At 48.4% G+C, this 19,170-nt stretch overlaps 1 protein-coding gene across 1 annotated transcript in view; it reads left to right on the top strand.

Annotated features, from left to right (window-relative positions):
* Window positions 1-783: 783 nt before the first annotated feature.
* Window positions 784-19,170, top strand: part of CDH23 (cadherin related 23) — a 217,816-nt gene continuing 199,429 nt past the window's right edge. Inside the window, exons 1-3 of the mRNA XM_058029323.1 lie at window positions 784-843; window positions 9,173-9,256; window positions 14,451-14,528. Coding sequence (XP_057885306.1) covers window positions 9,178-9,256; window positions 14,451-14,528 — 157 coding nt within the window. The 5' untranslated portion in view covers window positions 784-843; window positions 9,173-9,177. The remainder of the gene's footprint in view (window positions 844-9,172; window positions 9,257-14,450; window positions 14,529-19,170) is intronic.

Consider the following 19,170-nt stretch of genomic DNA (forward strand, 5'->3'; position numbering starts at 1 on the left):
GACGGGCTTTAGCAGCACAAACTGTGCTTATTTAGCATTTTAACCCAAAATGGTTGTGACGGGGTGGTAAAGGTAAAGCTGCCAAAGCCCTGCCAGGAATGTGGATTCACCCCTGGGTGCGAGGCTCGGTGTCACTGCAGGTGCATTTTGTGGCTCTGTCCCTTCCAGGGCGGCAGGAAATGGGGTGAAACGGGGGCGTTTGGCCATTTTCCCCAAAACTGCCGGTGGGGAGGTCTCGGAATGGGGGGACACAGAAGGGCTTGGCGGGGATGGGCAGGTACAGGCTCCGGGGGAGCAGCGGCTGGGCTGGAACCTCCGTCCGTCCGTCCGTCCGTCCGTCCGTCCGTCTGTCCGTGCGTCTCTCCCGGCAGCCGTGCCCGGATCGCTTTCTCCGCGCTCATCCATCATTCATTTCCCCGCTCCGAGCCCTGCCAGCTGCTCCTGCGCACAGGTCAGAGAAACAACAAATATTTAACAACAACAACAACAAAAAAAACCCTTTAAAAAAAAAAACAACAGAGAGAAAACCCCAGCGCGAACGGAACGCGCCGAGGCGGCGGAGTTGAACTTTGCGCGCCCGGGATGAAGTTGGGCTTGGGCAGGCGGGGGCGAGCGGGGATTTTGGGGGGCTGGAGGGGTCGGGAGGGGGACAAGGAGGAGTTTCAGCGGTGCCGAGTTCCCGGTGCCGAATTGGCGGTACCTGGCGAGGGGCGCTGCGCCGCCCGCGTCAGTGCATCCCTCCCCTTCCTCCTCCTCCTCCTCCTCCTCCGCGGCTCACGCAGGGCGCAGGGGGGGCATGGGGGGTCGCCGCTGACAGCACCGGGCTCCGAGACAGCACCGCAGGTAATGCCCCGCCGCTCCTCCTCGGGGTTTGTCCACCCGGGCGGGATGCGGGGGATGCGGGCATCACCCCTGTGTGCGCATCACCCCTGCGCGGGCATCACCCCTTCCCTTCCCTTCCCTTCCCTTCCCTTCCCTTCCCTTCCCGGGGCGCTCCTTGCCGCGTTCCCCCTTCCCGAACCTCCCCGCCGTGCTTTAAACCAAAATAACCTCTCGTAGTGCTCCCATTGCTGTTATTTCGGGCGGGGGTCTCGCCCAGCGCCGCGGTCCCTGCGCCCAGCCCCGGCCGCTTTTCCCCGAAATGCCCGCTGTGACCGAGCGGCCGTGCCCGCTGCCCGGCGCCCAGCCCCGGCTCCCCGCCCGAGCTCGGCACCTGCCGGGAGAGCCGCAAAGTTTCCGGGACGAGCGGGGCTGGAACTTCGTCCCGGCCGTGGGATTCTCAAATCCCCTCCCAGCATCGCGCGGGGATGGGAGGCGAAGCCCTTCCGAGCGCCGAACTTGCCCTGAGCATTTGGAGAAAGCACTTTATTTTATTTTATTTTTCCCCCTCTGATTCTTTACTTGCTGCAACCCTCAAAACCTGCAGTCCTTCTTCTCTTTACATTCCACTCTCTCTCTTTATATTCTCGCCTTCCCCACATCGCCTTTCCCAGCCATCGGCTGGAGGAGAGGGATGCTGGAACGGGACGTTCCCCGCGCTGATGTGCGTTCTCTTTGTCGTTGGATTGCGGTTTTTCCCTTGCTTTTTTCCCTTCCCTTTTCCCTTTTTCCCCCTTTTCTTCCATTTTTTCCCCTTTTTTTCCCCTTGGCAGCGCTGGCTGCTCACACCGAGCCCGGGATCTCCCCGGAGCATCCTGCAGGAGCCCGGGATGCTCCGTGCATGTGGGATGGAGCTGCTGCACTGAAATGCTTTAAATTTAATTTTTTTCTTGGTTTTTTATTGGGGGGGGGGGGTGTGAGCCGGGGATGAAGCATTCCCGAGGGATTTGTGCAAATCCAGCTGGTTGTTTCGGCAGAGTGAGTTTTACCTTCGTGTCTCCTTCCCTGCTGTCCTGGGGAAGGAGGGGAGGAGAAAATCCCTGTGCAGTTCCATTTGCCTTCACCATCCCGTTCCCTCCCTCCCTCCGTCTCCAGCACAAAGCTTTCTTTTTTTTTCTGAAGGACTCGTGAAAAATACAATGTTTAAAGCGCGAGCTGTAAAACGTTATCTTTGTGGGAAACTGTAAAAATTGACGCTGCAGCACCAACAGCTCCATGAGCAACCCAAAACTTCCCTGCTTTCCCCACTGCGCCGTCCTGCCTCTTCCAGTCACACTTCTAATAATGCTGCAGGAAAAATAGGATAATTTTGGGGGGTTTTGTGGCCCAGCACTGACAAAATTCCTGCCTTTGTGCTGGTGTTATCTGACTCCGTTTCAGGGTGTAGAAATGGGGAAAAACTGGCAATTCCAATGGTTAAGACCCAAATTTTGCAGATGTCCTGAATCTTGCCAGGGGTTTGGGCAGGGTGGGCATTTATCCATGGGCTGGATGTTTCACTGTGGGCAGGAGGTGTTTGTCCATGGGCTTCCTCTAGTAAGGCTTTTAATATTGTTGCAGGAATAATAGGGTCATTCTGGGGTTTTTTGTGGCCCAGCACCTACAGCCTTTGTGCTGGTGTCATCTGCCTCCGTTTCAGGGTGTAGAAATGGGGAAAATGGGGAATTCCAATGGTTAAGACCCAAATCTTGCAGATATCCTGGATCCTAACAGGGGTTTGGTAAAGACCAGGGGCTGGGGTGGCATTTGTCCATGGGATTGTTGCTTCAGTGTGGGCAGGAGATGTTTGTTCATGGGCTTCCTACAGTAAAACTTCTAATATTGTTGCAAGAAAAATTGGGTCATTTTGGGGTTTTTGTGGGCCAGCACCTACAACCCTTGTGCTGGTGTTATCCGACTCCGTTTCAGGGTGTAGAAACTGGTAATTCCAATGGTATAGGAATTATTATGGAGTTTTTGTGGCCCAGCACCTACAAAATTCCCGCCTTTGTGCTGGTGTTGTTATCTGACTCCATTTCAGGGTGTAAGTTCTGCATCTGAAATGGAGAAAAAACTGGGAATTCCCATGGTTAGGACCCAAATCTTGCAGATGTCCTGGATCTTGGCAGGGATTTGGTAAAGACCAGGGGCTGGGCATTTATCCATGGGCTTGATGCTTCAGTGTGACAGGAGATGTTTGTTCATGGGTTTCCTCCAGTGAGGAAGGAGAAATTGGCAGGAGAAATAGAGTCATTTTGGGGGTTTTGTGGCCCAGCACCTACAAAATTCCTGCCTTTGTGCTGGTGTTGTTACCTGACTCCATTTCAGGGTGTAGAAATGGGCAGAAACCGGGAATTCCAATGGTTAGGACACAAATCTTGCAGATATCCTGGATCTTGCCAGGGGTTTGGGCAGGGTGGGCATTTATCCATGGGCTTGATGTTTCATCTGGGCAGGAGATGTTTGATCATGGGCTTCCTCCAGTAAAACTTCTAATATTGTTGCAAGAAAAATTGGGTCATTTTGGGGTTTTTGTGGCCCAGCACCTACAAAATTCCTGCCTTTGTGCTGGTGTTGTTACCTGACTGCATTTCAGGGTGTAGAAATGGGCAGAAACTGGGAATTCCAATGGTTAGGACACAAATCTTGCAGATATCCTGCATCTTAGCAGGGGTTTGGGCAGGGTGGGCATTTATCCATGGGCTTGATGTTTCAATGTGGGCAGGAGATGTTTGATCATGGGCTTCCTCCAGTCGGACTTCTAATAATGTGGCAGGAGAAATTGTGTCATTTTGGGGTTTTTGTGGCCCAGCACCTACAAAACTCCTGCCTGTCATCTGACTGATGAAATCCCACAGACGGAGCCCTGGGCTTTGCTGTGTTGATTCCCAGTTTTGGAGCAGCCCAGGAGCCTCTTGGCTCGGTCTCCCTGCCCCATCCCAGCCCTCCTCCTGGCTCAGGAGCTGCTGCTCCAGCTGAAGAGAGGTTTTGTGATGGAAAATGGTTGCTATGATGCCTGTGGTGACTAGCAACCAGTGCTGGAGGCTCCCTTGAGCCAGTGCTGCCCCACTTACAAGGGAAGAAATTGGGAATTCCTGCTTTTCTCTCCCCAAAAGTGAAGTTTCCCTCGCCATGGAGGGGTGGGTGGCAGTGCCTGATGCAGCAGGGAGTGGAGGCTCTCTTCCCAAAGCTCCCAGGGTGTTATTTTAGCATCCCATGGGTGCAGCAGTTGAGTTGGATGCATTATTTGGCTTTTCCTTGGAGATGCCACAGGTGTGGTGGAATGTTTGAGTGCTCCTTATGCAGAGCTGGGGGGGTTATTGGGACTGTCTTGTGTCAGGGGCTTGGAAACCCATGTCATTCCCAAACCCATGTCATTCCCAAACCCATGGCATTCCCAAACCCACGTCATTCTCCGTGTCATGGGACAACCTATGTCATTCATTCCCAAACCCCTGACATTTCCCATGTCATTCCCAAGCCCATGTTCTTTTCCATGGTGTTCCCCCAAGCCCATGTCATTTCCCATGTCATTCCCAAACCCACGGCATTCTCCATTTCATGGGAAAACCCATGGCATTCCCCAACCCATGTCATTTCCCATGTCATGGGACAACTCATGTCATTCATTCCCAAACCCATGGCATTCCCCATGTCATGGGACAACCCATGGCATTCCCCAAACATATGGCATTCCCCAAGTCATTCCCCAAACCCCTGTCATTCCCCCAACCTATGGCATTCCCCATTTCATGGGAAAACCCATGGCATTCCCCATGTCATTCCCAGTGCCATTTCCAAACCCATGTCATTCCCAAACCCATGGCATTCCCATGCCACTCATTCCCAAACCCATGGCATTCCCCATTGCATGGGAAAACTCATGTAATTCCCAAATCCATGTCATTCCCTTGTCATTTCCCAAACCCCTGGCATTCATTTCCAAACCCATGGCATTCTCAAACGCCTGTCATTCCCCATGTCATTCCCAAACCCATGGCATTTCCCATGTCATTCCCCATGGTATTTCCAAGCCCATGTCATTCCCCATGTCATGGGACAACCCATGTCATTATCCATGGCATTTCCCAAACCCATGTCAATCCCAATTTCATGGGAAAACCCATGTCATTTCCATGGCATTCCCAAAACCATGTCATTTCCAGACCCGTGTCATTCCTGGTGTCATTCCCAAACCCATGTCATTCCCCATTTCATGGGAAAACCCATGTTATTCCCAAACGCCCATCATTCCCCATGTCATTTCCAACCCCATGTCATTTCCTCTGTCATTCCTCATGTCATTTCCCAAAGCCATGCCATTCCCAAGCCCATGGAACTCCCCAAACCTCTGTCATTTCCCACTCCATGCCATTCCCCATGCCGTTTCCCAAAGCCATGCCATTCCCAACCCAGCCCAGCCTTCCTGCAAGGACTGGGCAGTTCAAAGCTGGCATTTCCTCCTGGGCCTGGGTTTTTGGTGAAACGATGGCTCAGTGTCATTCTGCAGCTAATCTTTGTTTCCTGTGGGAAAGCAAATGTCTGGAAGCACCAAGCGAAATACTTTAATACTTCCACTCCTGCCCTTGGTTTAAAATGGGAATAAACTGCTGGAAGTGAGGGAAACTTTTGGGTGTTAGGTAAGGAGCAGCCCCAGCTTTTTCCCTAGAGGAAGAAAGGTTTGGGTGCCCCAGCTGGGGAGTGCAGGGCTTTGTGGGGAGAAAACACTCCTGTCTCAAACCTCAGCTTTGGTTTTGGGGTGAAAAAAGGAGAAAAAGGGTTTTCCATGCTCATTTCTCCTGCAAACTCCCTCTCAGGTGGGTGGTGACAGGTGCCAGCAGCTGTGTCCCTTATTCCCTGTGGGAATCCATATTCCCCCTCCCCTGTGCAAGCCAATATCCTGGCCTGTATTTATTTAACAGGGAAATTTTATTTCCTTTCGCCACAGGGAATAGAAAGCAAAAAAAAATAAAAAAAAAATAAAAAAAAAGAAGGGGGCAAATTTTTTCACTGGGAACAAATCTCATTTTCAAGAGTCCTGACAAAATGAGCCATAAAATTACAATATTTCAAAGTGCTTTGTAATTCTAGCGTGGATGGCTCTTCATCATGGAATCTGAAAGCTCAGAAAATATAAAACTCATTAGATTAAAATAAACCACCTACCGCACGGGAGAAAAGCTTATTTATCAATATCAATTTACTTCTGATTACCCTGTTCTGCAATTTGTTATTTTTGGGAATTATGATTTGGGTATGGCTCACGCCAACACGGGGGTGGGAATAAAAAAAAAAAAAAAAATAAAAATCAGGATTAACTTGTAATTTATTTTTTTTTAAATTTTGAATTGTGCTTATTGTAAAACCCTGGCCAAGAGGCAATAATGAGGAGAAAAGGTGAATTTCTAGCAGTGCTGTTTTTGAGGAGCAGAGGGGAAGCAGGAGAGGCTGGTTTTTTGGTGTGAGGGGTGGTGCTAGCCATGTGCTTGGCCAAAGGGGATGCCAGGGGTGGTTTTTTGGGATGTGGGGTGGGTGGTGGTCCTTGCTGGGCCAGCTCCTGGCTGCTCTTCCAGGGTGGCCCCAGTGATGGAGGAAGCCTGGGATGTATTTTATGAAAAATCTTTTTGCTAGGATTTTTTTTTATCCTGAGAAGCTGAGAAGCCTCAGAATTAAAAATCCTAGCGAAAAGATTTTATGTGAAATATGTCCTTGACACAGCCGGGGACATCCCGGTGACACCTCAGGTATCTCCATCCCACCTCCCACATCCAATCCTCCGGGAGGGCACTGCTGTCCCTCTTTGGGACACTTCATTGCAGGAAAAGGGGAGTTTTTGGGGAGGCACCCCCAGTTCTCTCCTGTGGCACTTTGGGAGGTTTGATTTACGCTTCCATTCACGGAGCCAGCGGATGGAATCCCGAGGCTTGAGCAGCTTTGGAAATCATCATTCCTTTGGAAATTCTGAGGCTTGAGCTTTGAAGCCCTGGATTTGTTTGCACTGTGGTGTTCCCTCAGCTTCCCATCTCTGGAGGCTCTGTGAGCAGCTGCCAGCGGAGGGGAAACCTCTGGTTTAACATCAGAGCCTCGGCAGGCAGGAGGAGACAGCACCTGAGCTCCCAGGGACATTGTCATGCTGGGAACTGCACAGAGTGCTTCCTCCAAAGAGCCTCTTTCAGGCACAAGGTGCAATTTAATCTGCTCTTAGTCACAATTTTTTAAGTTCTCCTCAGAGACTCCTGGATCCCGTTCCTCAAATGTGCAATATTCGAGTGAGCCATCTCGAAGAACCAGTGAAGAGCTGCAATATTAATGAAGACAGAGAAAATCAAAATGACATTTCAGGCAATTACTGACATAATGAAGTGACTGACTTGGAATATCCAATATTTAGATTTATCATGGCACTCGAAAGGGGATGCTGTCAGCTGCTTTTATTCCTACATCACATAAATTGTTTCTCCACTGCCCTGGTGCTTCTTAAACACGGGCTGTGAAGCTGGGAAATCATGTTCACGCTCACTTGGGCTGATAGTGGTGCTGCTTGAGAAGAAAGTTAGTGCTTTCCTTTGGCATTCTGGCACTGCAGAAGGCACGGGAGCTCATTTCCATCTCATCCTCTTTGGCTGCAGCACCAAGAGCTTGGGCTCTGCATTCTGGGCTGGGTGCAGGGCTCTGGAACAAAAATGCTGAGGTTTCCTCCTCCCCAAAACCCATTGAAGCAGGGGGAAAATTGAGATGTTTGGTGTTTCTTCTTAATCACAAGAATCCATTCTGCTTTGCTTGGCCAAATGCGAGGATTTAAAGGGCTTGTCAGGATGCCTGGCTCTGGGGAAAGTGGCCATTTTTTCGTTTAGAAACAAACCCAAAATTGGACGTTTGGATGCTCTGCTGACACTGAGCATAAGTCAGCAGCTTATTGTGGGGAGGAGGTTTAAACTCTTCTGCCCTGGCTGTGTTTTCTGGGGTGATGGGCATGATTACACCTGAATGTTTTCTCAGGCTTGCGCTGAGATACCTGAAGGTGCACAAAACACACCACAGCACCGTTTTTCTTGTCTAGGCACGAGACCTCTTCATCCCAGAGAGACTCTCTGTAGCAAAATAGCAGGAGAAATTAGAATTTCAGGCCCTTTCTGCGGTGACAGAGTTGTTAGGAGCTGTCTCCTGTGACACATCCATCAGCAAAAATAAAATAGGTGTAGCTGTGGCTTTGGAGCTCCTTCAGGAGGGTTCCCCTGTGTGGTATTTTTGGGGTCTATATGTTGTATTTTTGGGGTCCCCAGATGAAGGAGGAATTGAGAATTTGACTTTAAGTGCTTAGAAGGCTAATTTATGATTTATATTTATTATTATTTGTTTTATTTATTATATGTACTTACATTAAATAATGTTATACTAAACATTACGTTTAGTCATTGGGCATTGTATTGCATTGGGTGCTGTATTTACAGCAAGAATTGCTAGGAGAAGAAAATTCATCTGTAGTATCAAGGTGGTAATGGTTACGTTGCCTTGGGTTACTGCTTTTGAGAGTATTTTCTAACTCTTTTTAATCACTAATGAATCATGCAATTTTATGATTTCTTTGGAGCATTTATAAGAGCTTAAATCAAAACTAAGGCAATTATTCCACTTCTGTCAATAATATCGCCAAACGCAGTCCTTATGGTAATCCCAAGAAAGACAGTTTACCAGATATCCCATTCTGGTGCTTGATTAAACGGTGCCCCAATGAAGGCAGGAATGATGAATCTGACTCCATGTTCTCAGAAGGCTGATTTATTATTTTATGATACTATATTATATTAAAGAATGCTAAACTAAACTATACTAAAGAATACAGAAAGGATATTTACAGAAAGTTAAAAAGATAATAATGAAAACTCGTGACTCTTTCCAGAGTCCCAGCACAGCTTGGCCGTGATTGGTCAAAGAGTGAAAACAATTCACAGAAACACAATGAAACAATCACCTGTTGGATAAACAATCTCCAAACACATTGCACATGAGCACAACACAGGAGAAGCAAATGAGATCAGGATTGTTTTCCTTTTTCTCCGAGGCTTATCAGCTTCCCAGGAGAAGAATCCTGGGTGAAGGGATTTTTCCAAAAAACATGGCAGTGACACTTGGGGGAGCAGAAAGGGAAGGATGGGGCCTGTCCAGCAGGTGAGCCCTGGTTTCCACGGCCAAGAGGACGTTGGAAGGAGAGCATTGATGTCCCTGTGGCACAGCCTGCACCCTGAGCCTGATGTAGGGACACCAGGTCACGTCTGTCTGTTCTGGGTTTGACGGTGCCTCTCTTGTTCGACAGGAGCCATGAAGCGCCCCGTGGCTGCTGCTGCTGCTGCTGCCCACCTCCTGCCTGCCCTGCTGCTCCTGGAGCTGGTCTCTCCAGGTACGTCTGGGTCTGCTGCTCCCTGCTTGGGGCTGGGTGTGCAGCGTGCAAAGGTGGAACTTGCTGTCTTTGTGGTGTGAAAAATGCCAATCGCTTGGTTTTTTAATTTTAAAAGTTTGATAGTAACTAAATGGTTGAAAAATAGTAATTAATTAGAGTGGTAACAATTTGGACAATTAGGATTTAGGACAATATGAGACAATAAAAACAAAGAGTTATGGACAGTCCAGGCACCTCTTTCTGGGCAAAATAAGCCTGAAAAAGGAGCCACATTAACAGAGGATAAAACCCTTAAAAGCAACAGCTTGTTGCATATTCCTACACCTCATCCATGATGCATAAATTCCATTCAAACACAGGATTCTGTCTGGGCAGTGTCAGCTTCTTCCTCTGAATCCTGACTGAGTCTTCAGGGCTGAGTGAGGTGGGAAGAAGTTAATTTCTTCTGATAACAGAGCAATAAATTCTCTTTCTCTGAGAGATCCGGGTGTCCTGTGACAGCTACCTGGTAGGAGTCCCTCACTCCCTTCTTAAAAAAATATCCCCCATACATAGTTACTATTTTAACATTTTGTTATAACCTAAAACTATATTTAACACACTACTTAAGAGAATTATTACAGCATAACTTTCTAACACAACACATACAATATTCATTTGAATATTTGCAAAAAGCCAGTCATAAAGTACACATTTTTCACAGTGGTCTCCTGGTGGATACATAACCAGAAGCTTGTTAGCTGTGTGGCAGCAGAATATCACTGGCAAGGCTCTCCCCCTGCTTTCAGCAGCAAAATGATGACTTGAACTGTGCTTAAATATGTGCTGGGGAGGGGGAAATAACTCCTGCCCAAGCTGCAAAAGCTCTTTTCTAATTCCAGCTGGGGGAAGGCAGGGTTTTGGGCCAGAAGAGCCTCCACAGGAAGTTTTCCCACTGATGCTCTGGGTCTTTCCTGGCACGGGGAGGGAGCTGGTGGGACAATGGCCTTTTGGTGTAGAAAATGTGCCTTTTGGGGCAGGTTTTGGCACATCACGGGATGCACAGGAGCTGTAAATGTGCAGCAAAGCCCCGTGAAATTTGGGATTGTTACATGACTTGCCTAACCCCCCTGGGTGCTGGTGTGGGGACAGGGTGCCTGTGTGGCTCCTGCTGATAAACAATAGCCAGAGTGTGTCCCTTTGATAGCGCCGTGCCCTTTGGAATAAAGGCTCTTTTTGCCCTCCTTTCCCCTGCTGAAGGCTGGAGATGGCTTGCCCAGATTGGCAGGCTGATGAGGCAGCCAGTGGATGACATTAGCTGTGAGTGACAGGCGCAGTCAATCTCCCTGCGGTGTCGGCTTGGATCAGGGAGAGCCTCACTGGAGCTGCAGCTCCTCTGCAAAGGGAACAAACAAGAGAAAAAGCCAGTCCTTTACCTCCCTGAGAGGTCGCTTGCCACTCTGTCCCGTTGGAAGTGGGGCCTGCCAGCCCAGCTCCCTCCTAGCAGTGACAAACTGCACGGGCTTTGCATGGAGCCAGGGATTTGGGGGCTCTGCAGCTCAGCAGAATTCCAGCTCTTCTCTCCCAAACCCTGCCCAGGGCTTGGGCTGCCATCTCTCTGATAAGGAAGTGTTGGGCCTGGGACAGGGATGAGGGATGGGTGCCCTGCTATCACTGGTCAGGGCTGTGCACAAATCACAAATCTCATTCCATGGTTATGACAATGGGAAGATGCCAACAGCTCACATCCCAGGCAGCAGACCAAGAACTCAATGTTACAACTTACTTTATAAGTTTTTTGGCCAATCACACAGAGCAGAAGCACATTGACAGAATTTATAGCTGTATATATTCTGTATTGACAGTAGTTCTATCCAATCACCATAAGCACGCGTACCTTTGGTTAAACAATGCTTGCTTATTTCAAGCACAATAATACCTGCTTTTAAGCCTTCAAACACAATGCACAGAGCTCCATTATTAAGCTTAGGACTTTCTAATATCTTGTTAGATAAACTTTTCTGTAGCTTAGAGAGTTATTATAGACAAGCGTTAATACACAGTTCTATTTGTGATTTTCTACAATTTACATAATTTTTCTGCTGACCAATCTCATGGCTGCTGCTTGGCTCTAATCACCGTTCTGCTGTCTCTGAGGCTGCCTTTTGCAGATTTCCCAAAACCCTCTGATTTTGTAGATTCTCCCACCCTGCCACACATCCTGGGCACTGCAGGTGACGGAGCAGCTCTTCTGGGGAATTTGGAGGCAACCCCAAAAAGGGAGGAGATGAGAATGTTGACTCCATGTTCTCAGAAGGCTGATGTACTATTTTATTAGATATATTATATTTAAAATGCTATACTAAAGAATAGAAGATAGGACTTCATCAGAAGGCTATCAAAGAAAGGAATGAATAATAAAACCTGTGCCTGCTCACAGCCTCCACACAGGTGGCAGTCATTGGTCATCAAGTAAAAACAATTCACATGCTGGGTAAACAGTTCTCCAGATCACATTCCAAAGCAGCAAAACATGGAGAAGCTGAAGCTGCCCAGGAGAAAAGACCCTAGCGAAAGGATTTTTCAGAAAATCTGTCTGTGGTACGACGCTCTTGCCAGAAGGTTTTCAGAGCTCCTGGTAAAGCCATGGGAAAGTGGAGGCTGGGTGGGTTTGGAGTGTTTGCAGGAAGTTTTGGGACAGGTTTTGGGACAGGTTCAGCTCTGGGGTGGCAGTGGGGTCCCCCTGCTCCTGCCTGCAGGAGATGGGCAGAGATCTCCACCTGTCAAGGCCTCCCTGGAGCCTCCTCCTCTCCAGTTTCCCATCCCAGAGGAGACCCAGCTCTCTCAGCTCTCCATGGCCTCCTCTGGCAATCTGAGAGGGAAATTCCAGCTGTATTCTGGGATTTGCAGCCCAAAGCAGGGTCCTGCCCCCAGACCCTCCCTCAGCAGCCCCCAGGGCCAGGTCTCCCTGTTCCCAGAGCACACAGATCCTGGAAGCCTCCCAGCACCTGCTGCAGCTGGAATTGGGAAGTGCAGCTTATTTTTAGCGTGCTGGTGATATTAAGGAATGTGTTTTGAGACAGAAATGTTTTGCAGAAGCGAGTCCTGTGTGCCAAGGGCTGCTGGGGGTGTTTCAGCTCGTTTTCCCCTCCCAGAGCCTCCTGGCCCCAGTGGCAGGCAGTGACAAGTGTGCTGCCAAGCCCCTGGAGATGCCCTCAGCTCCCAAATAACCCACTTTGTCAGGCTCCTTTCCATTTTCTTTCCAGGTGCTTAACTCCAGAGGCTGGGATTTAAATGTGCCTTTGCAACAGCGCTGCCTGCAGTGCTCTCCCATTTCTCAGGGTGTTTAACCAAGCTGGTGCCTCAGGAAAGAGGGCAGTGCTGAAAATCCCTGTCTCGTCACAGAGGGAGCCCTGGGGGAGCTCAGGCTGCTCCCCCATGTCTCCAGGAGCTGGTTTGGTGGGATGCACACCAGTGTTTGAGAGGTCTCAGGAGCATCTTGGCAGCTGGGCAGGCCGAGGGGCTGCTGAGGTTTGGTGCGTTCTACTTTCCTGGGATGCTGAGCACACCCCACCAAACCTTCCTGGGAAATCACCGAGCGCTTTCCTCTCCCTGCACCTCTCTCCCCGCCGCAGATTCCTCCTGGCTGCCTCTCTCCCTGCCTTTGTCACTCTCCTACGTGCTCTGCACTTGGCCTTGTCCCCTAATGAGGCTGCGGGCCAGGGGCAGGCCCGGAGAGGGAGTGGAGAGGAGCGAGCCCGGTGATTAGAGGTGAAAGGAGGCAATTAGAGGGAAAGGCAGCCCGGGGAAGGAGCACGGGGCTGTGCTGGGGTGCCTGACAAGGCGAAAGGCTCTCAGCTGTGGGAGCAAAGCAAAGCTACTAACTGTGGGCAAAAGCAGTAATTGATGCTCCCGGTCCCTGTGCTGTCGGCTTTCCCCCTCCCCTCTGCCTTTTGGAAAATACCAAATATCCAGAAAGGCTGGTGCAGGAAAGTGGCCCCCATGCCAGTGAGCATTCCCAAGCCCTTCCCAGCCTTGGGAAATGTTGTGGTGTGATGGAATAGCCTGTCTCAGCTATCCCGGTCCCTTCCCCAGGTATGCCAATCACCTCTCACTTCCCCTCCCTTGCCCCTTGCTGAGTGCTGTCTGTCAATCTTGGCATTCCAGAAAGGGCGTTGTGTGATTGGCAAAGTTCAAAAGATGCCTTACACCCCTTGAGGGGCATTGGACCATCCAGGTGTCATTTGCCCCCTGAGACTTCCCTGCTTATCTGGTTGGTGGCTCCCTACTCCTTCCCTGCTCCTCTCCCTGGGAATGGAGCTGTTGCTGCATTCAGAGGCCTGTGGGCCAGAATAAAGCTCTGGATCCAAACCCTCCATCAGAACCGACTCCTTTCCTTCACCATCGCCTTAAAGCTTCTCCACCAAGGGAAACATGAGGAGTGGCCCCTCTTAAGGAAGGAGGCTCCATCCTGACACCACCAGAGCTCCTGCAGGCCTGGCCTTGTCCCAAGGGCCCAGATACAACATCCAGCTGGCCAAAAGTGTCTGTGGGGTGAAACACCACACACCCAGCCAGCCCAAAGTGTCTGTGGGGTGAAACACCACACACCCAGCCAGCCAAAAGTGTCTCTGAGGTGAAACACCACACACCCAGCCAGCCCAAAGTGTCTGTGGGGTGAAACACCACACACCCAGCCAGCCCAAAGTGTCTGTGGGGTGAAAGACCACACATTGCACAGCCAAAAGTGTCTGTGGGGTGAAACACCACACACCCAGCCAGCCAAAAGTGTCTGTGGGGTGAAACACCACACACCCAGCCAGCCAAAAGTGTCTGTGGGGTGAAACACCACACACCCAGCCGGCCAAAAGTGTCTCTGAGGTGAAACCACCACAGCTGCCGCCCTGGGTCAAGCTGCAAAGCCCAGACGAGCCCAGGCACGTTCCATCTGGCTATATTGGTGTTTAATTACAATATAATGGCGCCCAATGTGGGGCAGCTCGATCCTGGGGATGGATCAGTCAGGGAAGAGACCCCTGAGGTGGCACCCTCACTTTTGCTGCAATATCCAGCTGGCCAAAGGTGTCTCTGAGGTGAAACCACCACAGCTGCCGCCCTTGGTCAAGCAGCAAGGCCCAGACCAGCCCAGGCACGTTCCATCCAGCAATATTGGTACTAAATTGGAAATAACTCCTTGTTTCTGTCCTCTTCCCAGGTCAGGGCAATCGCCTGCCCTACTTCATCAACTACTTCTTCGACACCTACCTGCTGATCAACGAGGACACACCTGTGGGTAAGTGGGATGGGTGCTGGCTGCCACCACACCTTGGAAAAGCATGGAAGAGGCATGTTTTTCTTTTGATGGACAGATGGAGCTTTTCTTTCCCTGCTTTCTTTAGCTGGGGATTGGTTTTCAGTAAATGCAGAAATCGACCCTGGCTCTCAGTCCATTAAACTTATGGTCTTCAATCAGGGCTCCTGACTGAACTTTAATGGGGGAGGAATTGATTGGGAGGCTGGGATGGAGCCTCTGGAGGTCCCTTTCCCACCTGCAGCCCAAGCAGCACCTTCCCAAGGGAAGGGCTCTGCACCCATATCCCCTTCAGGGTTGCACTCCTATTTTGTCAGAAAATAGGGAGATTTCCTCCAGCCTTCCTTCCTCCATGAGACATTATGCCAGTCAAGTCATTCTTGGAATTACATTGACAGTTGAATTTCTGTTTGTTTTTTTTTTTTTTAAACTTTGTGTTGCGCCGTGTGCATGTATATAATTGACTCTTAGAATATTGGCACCTTGAGATTTTGTTTCCGGAGGGAAATGTCAGCCTGGGAAGTGTTGACACACACAGTTGTTCCTGTGTTTCCTGCTGTTGGTAGGTGTTTTCTGAGTTAAGCTTTATTAACTTTTAAAAAAAAAAAAAAAGATAGCATCTGGAAACACCTTTCTGATATCCTGAGTGTGAGGAGCAGAACTGTGTGTGGTGCCTGTTTCCTGGGGAAAAAACAAAAATTGTATTTTTTGAGGTCTGTTTGAGCGCCCATGGCTGCCTGCAGCATCCCCTCCCTGCAAAGCAGCAGCTCCCTGCCTGCTGCCTGCCGTGCCAAAAGGGATCTTAAGCAACAATTAAGAGATCATTCCCCCTCTAATCACTTACAAGAGTAAATTAGTCTTGTCAGGAGCTATTAAGACAGAGAGCTCGGAATTCATTAGGCGAGATTGGGCCAAGGGAGCTGCTGGCGCTGCCGCCGGTCCAGGCTGATTAATTTCTCCCAAAACATCATCAATGCCCATCTGTTTCGTTTAGGTCTGGGGAGAGCAATTTTCAGGTGGACTGACCCTGTAGTCAGTTATTTCACCCAGAAGTAATGGGAACACGCACACACACACACGTACAGAGGGAGCTGGAGGTGGGAGCTCTGGGGAGGGAATTGTAGGAGAAGGAGGAGGATGAGGAGGAGGGAAGGGGATTGGTTGGGTTGTGGTGGCATAGGCAAGGCATGGAGAGTCCATTCCAGTTGCCAGCAGCTCTGTCACCCTGTGTTTTACTTGGAAAATGGGAGCACTGTCTGGATGAAACCCCTTGGGAGAAGAGTATGGACGAGAGAGGGACTGTCCATCTCCATCCTGCTGCTGTTTGCCCCAAGCAGAATCATCCCAAGGGCCATTTTGCATAATCCCAGACATTCCTAGAGCTGGGAAGGTGGCCCTGCTGCCACGGGGGTTTGCCAGCAGCTGGGTGTGCCATTCACATTCTCTGGAAAAATCTCTTCACCCAGGGTTTTTCTCTTAGGAAGCTGATAAGCCTCAGAGAAAAATGAAAACAACAATTATCTCATTTGCTTCTCCTGTGTTGTGCTCATGTGGAATGTGTTTGGAGATTGTTTACCCACAGGTGATTGTTTCATTGGATTCTGCTGCGAGTTGTTTTCACTCTTTGGCCAATCAGGGCCAAGCTGTGTCAGGACTCTGGAAAGAGTCACGAGTTTTCATTATTACCTTTTAGCCTTCTATAAGTATCTTTCCTGTATTCTTTAATATAGTATAGAATTCTTTAATACAATATAGTATAATAGAGTAATTAATTAACCTTTTGAGAACATGGAGTCTGATGCATCATTCCTGCCTTCATGACACAGGTGGTCCTGTGTCACTGTGATATTTTATGAAAATCCTTTCACTAGGATTTCTTCCTGAGAAGCTGAGAAGCCCCAGAAAAGAAATGTAAACAATAATTATCTGATGGCTGCAGAATGTGCTCTGGAGATGGTTTACCAACAGGTGCAGCTTTGATTGGTTCCATGTGAATTGTTTCTACTTGATGACCAATCATGGTCCAGCTGTGTCAGATTCTCTGAGTTGGTCACGAGATTTTATTATTCTTTTTTTTCTAGCCTTCTGATGAAATCCTTTCTTCTATTCTTTAGTATATCATTTTCTTTTAATATAATATATATCATAAAATAATAAATCAGCCTTCTGAAACATGGAGTCAAGATTCTCATCTCTTCCCTCGTCCTGGGGACCCTCAAGCTCCACCCCAGCCCTGCATTTGCAGTGGCTGGGAATGGGCAGGCAGCACTCCAGGCTCCTCCTGCTCAGGGTCCCTGCTGCTGCTGCTGCTGCCAAAGGAGCCTCTTCTTAGCATAATGTAATGACTGCAGTCTAATTGCCCAGCAAATGGATTTGCTGTGAGCAGGACAGGAGTGGGGAAATGAAGATGATCCATCATGTCAGCTCCGTAAGTAGCCTTATAACCACCCAGCCTGGACTCAGCCAGGTTCAAGCTCTGAAAGCTTTCATGCCTCGACGCCTCGCAAAATGTGTGACAAAAGAGGCCCTTCAGACGAGGGCAGTTCCACTTCCCTCCATCCTAGCGAGAACATTTTGGAATAATGTTGTCTTAGGAGAGTGGGAAACGCTTCACCCGCTGCACTGGAGGTGATAACATGCACGTGGCCCTGCCCTCAGGCCGTGCTGTGTCGGGGGCACGGTCACCCAGGTGGGGACAGCGTGTCCTGTTGGGTTTGTCAGGGCCCCAGGACAAGGGGAGAGGTGAGAATCTGACTCCATGTTCTCAGGAGGCTGATTTATTATTTTATGCTGTATTATGCTATATTATGCTATGCTATGCTATGCTATGCTATAATATACTGTAACTATAACTAAACTAGATATACTATAACTATATATAAAAACTATATTAAAACTATGCTAAAGAATACAGAGGACTATACTATATTAATAGATAGAATTATTTATATCATATCATATCATATCATATCATATCATATCATATCATAATTACATTACATTATATTATAATTACATTATATTATAATTACATTACATTACATTACACTACATTACATTACATTACATTACATTATGCTATACCATAACTATATACTATAATTATAACTAAACTATATATACCATAACTATATATAAAAGCTGTACTAAAACTATACTAAAGAATACAGAAAGGATACAGACAGAAGTCTTAACAGCAATGATAATGAAAATCTCGTGGCTGACTCCTCAGAGTCCAACACAGCTGATGGTGATTGGTCGTGAAGTAAAAAACAATTCACATGGAACCAATCTAACGTGCACCTGTTGACAAACACTTGCAATCCCAATCCTAACAAAATGAACTTACAAATCCTAACAAAAAGATTGGTTTCGCATGAAACCAATCAAACATGCACCTGTTGGTAAATGATCTCCCGCCACATTCCAAGGCAGCAAAACAGGGAGAAGCAAATGAGATAATATTTCCCTTCCCTTCCCTTCCTTTCCCTTCCCTTCCCTTCCTTTCCCTTCCCTTCCCTTCCCTTCCCTTCCCTTCCCTTCCCTTCCCTTCCCTTCCCTTCCCTTCCCTTCCCTTCCCTTCCCTTCCCTTCCCTTCCCTTCCCTTCCCTTCCCTTCCCTTCCCTTCCCTTCCCTTCCCTTCCCTTCCCTTCCCTTCCCTTCCCTTCCCTTCCCTTCCCTTCCCTTCCCTTCCCTTCCCTTCCCTTCCCTTCCCCTTTTTTCTTTATTTTTATTGGGATTGCAAGTGTTTGAGATGGTATTTTGCATTTAGATTTAGATATTTATTAGTTTTTTATTTACATCACAGTCTCACAAGCTGTGAGTTTACACTATTTTGCTAACAAGCTACAAAACAATTCCTTATCTATCTTTACAAGTTTTTTCTAAGGAAAAACCATTTAATTAAGAAATGACACTTAAATTATTTTTAGTTTAACACAATAACTAATCTCTTAAGCCAATAACTATGTCGTAATTCGGATCTTGTTTAATTACAAAATACTACTCAAGAACTGCTACTCAAAAAGCTACTACTCAAACTCACGAAGAAGGTGAAGAAGAAGAACTAGCTACCACCTTAAAATCTCAATCTTAGCTTTAGATATATTACTATATCCTAAAACTTTAAGTTTTCTACTACGCTTCTATTCAAACTACACACTTATAATTTCAGTTCTGTCAATTTTGGAAGCTTTCTCTACAGCCTCAGGTCAAATGCAGTGTTCTCTTGAGGGTCTTTGAGCACAGAAAATCTGAAATTCTCAGCATGCAGGGTTCCAGCAGCTGCCTCAGCACCAGGAATTGCCCTGGGAGCGCGGAGAAGCCCCAAGTCAGCAGGTGCCGGGTCAGGAGCAGTGACAAAAGCAGTGAGCAGTGCCATGCCCGGTGACCTGGGCTGTGCCTGCTGCTCCCTTTGCCTTCCCTCTGGCTCTCCCAGGAGCCCTGGGCTGTGCTCTCCATCCTGGGGTGCACCGTGCTCAGGGAGATGGATGGATGGATGGATGGATGGCTGACAGGGAATTTCATGGTTGCTCTGGGCAGCTTTTGCTGAGCTGGCAAACGCTGTGGTCAAGGATATTTCTGCGCTAAATTTGAATAGGCAGAGCTGAACCTTGCTCTTTGT

This window comes from Melospiza georgiana, chromosome 8 (genome assembly GCF_028018845.1).
Source record: "Melospiza georgiana isolate bMelGeo1 chromosome 8, bMelGeo1.pri, whole genome shotgun sequence".
NCBI lineage: Eukaryota > Metazoa > Chordata > Aves > Passeriformes > Passerellidae > Melospiza > Melospiza georgiana.